The sequence below is a fragment of the Quercus robur genome, chromosome 11 (assembly GCF_932294415.1).
Source record: "Quercus robur chromosome 11, dhQueRobu3.1, whole genome shotgun sequence".
In the NCBI taxonomy this organism is placed as follows: domain Eukaryota; kingdom Viridiplantae; phylum Streptophyta; class Magnoliopsida; order Fagales; family Fagaceae; genus Quercus; species Quercus robur.
The window spans coordinates 15598835-15608119 of NC_065544.1; the positions used below are offsets into that span (position 1 = coordinate 15598835).

Here is a 9285-nt window from a genome sequence, read left to right on the forward strand (position 1 = left end):
CCTTTCTATTGCTATTCCTAAGAAAGTTTCTAAAGTTCTTGGCAAGGTAGGCAATCTCTGTAGTAGAGAGCTCATCATCAAATTCACCACCTTCAACATCATCAACTGACTTAAAAGCCATTGATTTGGATTTGGTAGTTTTGGGTAGATCCAACTCATAGGATGGAAGAGATCCTACAAGTTCATCAACAGGGATGGAGTCTACATCCTTACTTTCAGTAATGGCAGTCACTTTGGGTCTAAAGTCTTCAGACAAAGATCTAAGAATCTTCCTAACAATTTTAGGTTGATCATAGATTTCACCCAAGTTAAAAGCAGAATTAACAATATCATTCAATTTAGCATAGAATTCATCAAAAGATTCATCATCAAACATCCTAATGCTTTCAAACTTAGAAGTCAATTGCTGCAATTTATTTATTTTAACAGCTTTTGTGCCTTCATGCACAGTCTGGAGGATATTCCAAGCAGTATGAGCGATCTCAACATTCGAGATTCTCTTAAATTCCTCCATAGAAACAGCGTTAAAAATTGCGTTCATAGCCTTGCTATTAAACGAAGCTGCTTCTTTTTGAGAAGTTTCCCACTCACTAACAGGAGTAGTGGGCTTCTCCCATCCGTATTCAACGGAGTTCCACACCCTCTCATCAATGGATTTCAGGAATGCTTTCATCCTTACTTTCCAATAAGCATAATTATTCCCATCAAAGTGAGGAGGAATAACTAGAGAGTGTCCGTGTTCCATGACAATAGGGGTCAAGGATCAGCTCAGTGATCAAAGGATCAACAACAAAAAGAGCAACCCGCTCTGATACCACTTGATGGTTTTTAGACCCCTTAAACAATTGATTAAACATGGTAATTAGTCAAGTGATTACTTAGTCCAAATTACAAGTCTAGGTTATCACAATCTAAAAGATCAAATCATGCAAAGCAGTGGAAAATAAATAAAATAATGATACGATCACCCAGGAAACCAAACCGGTAAAAACCTGGGGAGGATTTGACCTAGCTATCCTCAAGGTAAACTTGAATTCACTATCTTGAAAGAATCGAAGTTCATACAATAAGACTTACAAGCCCCTACGCTCGACTTCTTATTGCTACCAACCAGTAGAACTCACTAACACGACCACGTGCAAACTCCGAATCCACGGACTCCTTCTTTCTTGGATTCACCACCAGATACAAGCACACCCACTTGTGTTTTCTTTAAGCTTCAATGGCAGCAACTGAATTGATCATCAAGGCGTAGATAAATCTTCTCCTTGAAAACCCTAAGTTTGTGTAAAGGAAAGCTCCTCTAGATCTCACAAGAGATTTGCACAAACCGCAAAATATGAGCAACACTAAAACGTGGCTAGGGTTTGCCTTTTATACTTAGGACAAATAAGAAACCCTAAAAACATTTTTTTTAAAACAACTAGGGCTGAGTTGGACGAATCTGTAGAAAAGCATTCTGCCTGAGCTTCGATCGATCGAGCCTGTCTTTCGATCGATCAAGCAAGGTCGAAAGGCACAATGCTTCCTGCTTTAACTCGATTCCAACTTTACATAAAATCACAACTTTGAGCTAGACTTAAACACTTCTAAACACATTGCTTTGATCATGGTTTGCCAACAATACAATTAGAGTTCTAAATACATAAAATCCTAAACTTTAGAACCTAACAAAAACTACTTACCTTAGCAATCCAATCCAAATTTACCTCAACTGAGCACCGCATTCAACCAATCAAGTTACTACTTTCATCCACCAAGTACATTAAAACCTAAAAACACAAGTATCAAGCCCATTAATAACAAGGCCTACTACAAATTACACTATCAAATTTGTCTCCATAAATCAGAAAGTATTCCTTCACAAATCAAACCTAAGGCCCTAAAGACTAGCTTGACCATCCCAAGACAAGTACCCCTACCCAAATGGGAACCAAACAAGCATACAAGAAATTCATAGGACTATAACACAACCAAAGCCTTTAATTTTCCTACCGCAAACAATGTGCATTTACCAACTTGGTACAAAGTATGTCGCTTCCAAACCATGATAAAATTAGCCAAAGTAAAACACTTGTCAAAAAAAGCACATATGAACTTACAAGCTAAACCACACGACAAAAACTTGGAGTAAATTCCTTAAAGTCTTAGCATCCTAATCACACTTTCAGATAACTTGCAACAGGTCAGCCCTTTTTATAAAATTCGTTTGGACCACTTAATGTTATCCAAAAAGCTTACTCAAATCTATCAAGGACAGATTTACAGTCCCAAAATAAAATTACTATAATCTTAATACTATGTCAAAAACTTTCAGACTTGATTAACCTTAAAGTTACATGTTTTAGCATATAATAACAACTAGGAATGTAACTCATAACCTCATATAGTAGTCATCACAACACAAATCAAGAAAGTCGATCCTCTAACTCATATAGGCAATTTACCAAACACTTGGCATGCAACAAGCACATGCCCACATTCACATATGTCAAAGCCATTCAAATGCGAAAGAAACACTTTGAAATCAACTCATGCAACAACCAAATCCATATAACTGCTCTAAGAAACCAAACCTCAAATGCTCATTAGTAAAATAGACAACCAAAACGCCCCATCAAAGCAAACACCACTAAATAGTTTGAAATTTTTGGATTTAATAAAACTCTTGCTGCCCAAATCCTCATAACCCTCTAATCTTCCAATGCTCACCAAACTCATCAAGTATATACCATAAACATCATAAAATAACAAAAACCAAAGCATTTCGTAGAAGAAATTGAGAGAAGACTCATATTTTTACCTTGAGTTTGATCCACTTCAAAATCTCATGGAGTTTGGTTACTAGGAGGACTAATGGAGAGAACTCCTCACTTCCTGGGGAACTTATGACACATAACAAATATCTTGTTGGTTAATTTTACAAAAATGCCCTCACTAAAAAAATACACACACAATTAAAGAAAAATTTGGGATGTTACACATATAGTTGGGCTCAGAGTGCTACATCACCAAAACATTATGGTTAATATATATGCTGGTTAAAATTTCCAGGATTAACAAGATCTGAGTGCCCTACTCTCTATCGAGCTGCCCTAAAAGGTAATTGGCAAGAAGTTAAAGCATAGACTTGAGGCTGATCCAGATGCCATTTGATATTCCATTGCAGAAGCAAGACAATTCTTCACATTGCATGTGCATCAAAACATAGCTTTTGTAAAAGAACTAGTGCAATTTTTGACTCCAGAAAACTTAGAACAGAAAGACATAAATGGATATACAGCCCTCTGCTTTGTTGCATAGTTGTGATAATTGCTAAGGAGATGGTGAAAAAGAGCGCAAATCTACCATTGATCTGCAGTAGCGAAGGAAGGACACCACTTCACATAGCAGCTTTGCTGGGACGTAGAGACATGGTGTCGTATCTATTCTCTGTGACTCTAAAAGATTTGACTGTTGATGAACGCATGGAGATCCTTGTTGCTACTATTACCTATAATATGTATGGTATGGTCTATATCTCAATAACTGAGTTTGAGGCAATTAAAAAAAAAAAAAATCACAGATTTTGATTGGGTGAAACCTTTTGTCAATAATCAAATGTATTTGTTTTTATGGACAGATATAGCACTAAAAATTCTGGACAAGGATGAAACTTTGGAAACTGCGAACAAGCGAACCTTAGCATTGCGTGAGTTGGCCAGAAAACCTTTTGCAATTGGCAGCACAAGTCATCTATCACTCTGGAAAAGATGCTTAAACTCTTGTTAGTTTGACTCCAACCCAAATTTCCTTATTTGCATAAATGTTATGTTAACCAAGTAGGTGTTTATATTACATTGATCACAATCTGAAGAAAACTTTGCTCAAATCAACTTAGAATGACCAGTAGCTAAATCTCATTAAATTTTAGATGATATGTACTTCCTTAAACCATTCGAAATTCTCATGAAGTAAACCATTTGCAATTTAAAATGTCTAAAATGTTGCAGCACTTGTACCTGTTTCCTTTATAGGCACATATGAGCATTGTAAGAGGTTTTATTTATTTATTTATTTTTTTGGTGGGGTAGGGAGGTTTTTAAAAAAAAACAAAACAAAACAAAGAAGTCACAAAATTACCAGGACAAACTAACCAGAAAAAAAAAAAAAAAAAAAAAAAAAAAAATTTCTAAATTTGAATCTGTTAATCTCATTGTGCTCTAAAATTAGACTTGTAAATGAGTGATGCTAGGGTAGAACAAATTTTACTACATAAGTCTAATAAAATGTTAGTCAAACATTTATTTATTATGTTTCTAAAACCTACCAATTACATTTATTTGAACATCGATTTTAAGTCTTTTGAAATAAAATTTGTAATAGCTTTAGCATTGACCCTTATTATATAGTTATCTAATATCTTTTCAAATTAGAATCCATTATCAAGTCCTAAAATTTTATATATTTTTTAATTACTCAAATCTAAATCATCATCACAAAAGGAGATGCGAAGAAAAAAATTCACTATTCAGATTCAAAACTACTTATCTTACCATTATAGCAATCAATCTTTTCTTCTTCTTTTTTCTTCGAAAGAATCAATAATTTAATTAACAAATAATAGAATAGAAATGTCAATACAACACTAAGAGCATTAGTATTGGTGGTACTAAAAAGCTAAATTGCTATTTTTATCACCAACTATAAATTTTAACAGCTAATTGCACTCAACCAAGTACACCACATTCAAAAATAGAGAGCTGTAGCAATAGTCCAATCAACTAAATCCTACTAGCTAAATTTAGGATTAGAGAGTAAACATAAGCTCATAATAGATTTACATACCCTTTTAGTGAAAGAGCATTGAAGAAGAGAGGAATTCTATCCTCAATGTAGCAACTTGCAGAAACCACACAAGATGTCTTCATTCATTCCCCATTGAATCATTTTGGCTTTGGTTGGAATCCTGTTTAACATGACCATCCAGCCTATGATGGAGTGCTTGGGAATAGCCAAATTAAACCACAGTACCTTCTACCAATCCACATTAATCCATTTTTCTCTAATCTCATTCCATGTTTCAGCACACACAAACTTAGGAGTTGAGGACCAAAAGGCTTTATCTTCTTCTGTTTGTTTTTAGACCCCTTAAAACACAACCAGATTAACCTAGTTATTTAGCCAAGTAATTAACTTAGGTAAATTATGCAGTTCTAGGTTAACACAGAAAAATCATATCATTGACAAGTGTGGAAAATAAAGAACACAACGATATGATAACCCAGGAAAACCAAACTGGTAAAAAACCTGGGGAGAATTTAACCTAGCTATTCTCAAGGTAAAACGAATACACTATGAAAGAATTGAAGTTTACATAATAGCGACTTAGACCACTAACATCCTATTACTACCTTGAGTAGGAAACTTACTACAACGACCACGTGACAGCTCTAAGTCCACGAACTACTTCTTTCTTGGATTCACAACAAGTACAAGCACTCCCGCTTGTATATCTTTAAGCTCTTGAATCAGCAACTGAATTGATCACCAAGCTCTCGACATCAATCTTGAGATTGGAAACCCTAAGTATATGTAAAGGAAAACACCTCTAGATCTCACAAAAGATTCACACACACAACATAAAGAGCAACCTCAAAACGTGGCTAGGGTTTTCTCTTTTATACTTAAGACAACATAAAACCCTACACGTCAAACCGGGCTTGGGCTAAGTTGGAAAATGCTGCAGAGAAACAATTTGCATGAGCTTCAATCAATCGAGTCTAATTTTCGATCGATCGAGCCAGACAGATTTACATAGTAAATCCTGCAAAACACTCGATTCCAACTTTATATATAAACGCACTTTGAGCAAGTCTGAAACAAGACTAAACATTTTGATCATGGTTTGCCAATATTACAAATTGAAATTCTATACATTTAAACCTAAAGTTTTAGAACCCAACAAACTCCCCCTTTGGTAATCCATGACAAAACACAATATAAACAAAGTGCTCAAAGTTTACAAAAACATAGCCCAACATAACAAATTCAACATAACTACTATCTATCAGTTGTAGGGGTAGACAGCAGCATGACTAAATCAACCTATATATTCCTGAAACACTCAACAAACGCATAAACACATGTGTGGAAAATACAAGTAACACAAATAACTTCTTGATTTCACATAACACAAAATAAAGGCATATATCATGAATAACCTCAGAAATATAAGTCAATAAGCAATGTGAAACAAGAAACATATATAAATACATCATAATATCTCCCCCTATCATGGACAACCTAATCAAAAACAAAAATACATCATAAGCCAAAAATGTAGATACACAATAAAGCACCTAGATATAATCTAAAAGCTCCACAGCTCCAAAACATCAAAAAAATCTCCCCCTAACAACAAAATCCCCTCTACATATGTACTCTCCATTTTTGTGACGAATTGCCAAAGGGCACTCACTTATCATCAAAAGGAGGTGGCAGAGGCGATCAACTAAAATGCTCCAAATTTGCTCGCAAGGCACGAAACTTATCAAGCATGTCCACCAGAAGCTAACCATAATCCGCTTGAACGTTTATGACAGTCTCTAACATACGTCAAATGTCTTAATCATCCGAGGTAGAAGGTGGAGAAGCAGTAACAGCAAGATCGACAGACTCCTCAACAGTAGTATCACCTGTAGTAGAAGGATGAGGAGGAGGAGAAGGAGGAGGAGGAGGTGCACTAGAAGACTCAACCCTAGGGCGTTTAGAGTTTGCTCTCGTCTGAGTAGCCCATTGCCAAAGAAATGTGGCACCTATAGGAGCTATGATATGAACAAGCTCAGATGCAGGAAACTGCTTTAATCCTAAATGTAGAAGAATCTGATGAATAAAAATCGGAAAGAAAAGAGCATGAGCAGTAGAACTACTCCTATGAACCTCAATCAAAGAATGAATAAAAAGATGAGGAAAACTCATAGGAGCATCTGTGACAAGGGCATACAAAAATGCACAACGCTTGATAGAGATAGTGTACAAATGAGAGATAAGCCAGAAAGACTGACAAGTAATCTGAAAGAAAAGATAATGAATCTTAGTCAACTCAATAGACGTGATCTGAGAATTAGAACCCCACTGGATAGAAGTATCAGTGATGTACGACATGATGTCATCAAAGGGTGGAGACTCATCGTAAGGATAAACAGGTGCTAGACCAGTGGCACCCCAAGAGCAGCAACCACTACCGAAGGAGTAATAGTGTACTCATCACCCCGTATCCAACTTCTCACAAGAGTGTTGTGAAAATTCAAATATGTGTATAAACACCCTTGAACGTTTAGACCCCCAAATTACAACTTAACCAATTCAAGCAATATGTCAAACAACTAGTGTGCGGAAACTTAACATAAGCTATAATATAGAATTGGTAAAACTATCTAAGCCAAATTAAAATCACAATCCACAGCAGATAATAAAAAGGCAAAGATAGAGAGGAAGGAAGATGCAAACACAAAGACAACATGTGATGTGTTATCGAAGAGGAAACCGAAACCCTCAGCGTAAAACCTCTCCGCCGCCCTCCAAGCAGTAAACAATCCACTAGAAAATATAGTTGGGATACATGGACAGCAATAGACCCTCCAAGCCTAATCTACCCAGTGCACCTAAGCCCTCCAAGCTTCTTGCTCCAACGAGGTTGCGCCGAACCTTTTTCTTTTCTAGCTTTCCGGATTCCGCTACTAGACCGTAGCATCAACCAATGAAGATTGGTTCCTTCCTAACTGCTTCCCAGAAATCCAAACAGCTCTCTCACAGTGATGATTATGGTGAGAACAAGGTTTGGTAAAATGCCTCTCAAGGATTTGACAATGGAGAGGAAGAGAGTTGAGGAATTTGAAGAGACTCTAATGTATAGATTGTGGGTGAATCAATCTTGTTTTTCTTTAGGGTTTCTCTCTCAAAATTCTCTCTGGAAACTCTCTTACATTTGTGGGTAAAAGGGGTGTAAGGTTGAATTTATTCAACCATCTAATTGGCTTTATTCCGTGCCAAATTTGCTTGTAATTCAGCATTTAGTAACCCTGTATTTAGGTGGGTTTGTTGTAAGGGTAGTGAGTGAGATAGAGTGAAGTTTGCTCAAGAGTGTGCAAGAAAACAGAGACTCACGGCTGGGACTCGCGGGTGACTCGCGGCTGCAAGCCGCCAGAAGCAGCACACGTGCCAAGCATGCTGGAAGATGAACAGTCATGCTAGCTGGAGCACTACAGGACAAAACAGGACAACTGGCCATACGGTTAACTCGCGACTGGATCTCGCGACTTAGTCAAGCCGCGAGGTCAAGCCGCGAGCCACCCCTGTTTTGTAAAACCTGACGTTTCACATTCCTCTCCCACTCCAGTATAAATACCCCTTTTACCCACGATTGAAAGAGAGCTTTCAGAGAGAATTTTGAGAGAGAAACCCTAAAGAAAAACCAGATTGTTTCACCCACAATCTCTACCTTAGAGTCTCTTCAAATTCCTCAACTCTCTTCCTCTCCATTGTCAAATCCTTGAGAGGCATTATACCAAACCTGGGTCTCACCATCATCTTCACTGTGAGACAGTTGTTTGGATTTCTGGGAAGCAGTTAGGAAGGAGCCAATCTTCATTGGTTGATGCTACGGTTTAGTAGCGGAATTCGGGAAGCTAGAAAAGAAAAAGGTTCGGCGCAACCTCGTTGGAGCAAGAAGCTTGGAGGGCTTAGGTGCACTGGGTAGATTAGGCTTGAGGGTCTATTGCTGCCCTTGTATCCCAACTGTATTTTCTAGTGGATTGATTACCGCTTGGAGGGCGGCGGAGAGGTTTTTCGCCGAGGACTTCGGTTTCCTCTTCGATAACACATCGCGTGTTGTCTTTGTGTTTGCATCTTCCTTCCTCTCTATCTTTGCCTTTTTATTATCTGCTGTGGTTTTATTTTGTTATGGCTTAGATAGTATTTAACCAATTTCATATTATAGCATGTGTTAAGTTTCCGCACACTAGTTGTTTGACATATTGCTTGTATTGGTTAAGTTGTATTTTTGGGGTCTAAACGTTCAAAAGTGTTTTTACACGTTTTTGAACTTTCAATTGGTATCAGAGCGGGTACACTGCTATTGGTTTCATTACCATTGTGTGATCCTTGACTCCCTTTTGAGATGGATAGGTTTCAATCCCTAAATGCACCTCCATATTTTGATGGTAGTAATTATGCTTTTTGGAAGGTTCGTATGAGAGCATTTCTATGTTCTATTGATGAATCCGTTTGGGATGCTGTTGAGAT

The 9285-nt window shown here is 37.1% G+C and overlaps 1 protein-coding gene across 1 annotated transcript; it reads left to right on the top strand.

The window, feature by feature from the left end:
• Positions 1–3309: 3309 nt before the first annotated feature.
• Positions 3310–3823, top strand: LOC126705451 (uncharacterized). Its single transcript, XM_050404477.1, has 2 exons — positions 3310–3507; positions 3623–3823. Exons 1-2 carry the CDS (start codon positions 3324–3326, stop codon positions 3769–3771), a joined length of 333 nt encoding a protein of 110 aa, XP_050260434.1. The 5' UTR covers positions 3310–3323; the 3' UTR covers positions 3772–3823.
• The last annotated feature ends 5462 nt before the right edge of the window (positions 3824–9285 follow it).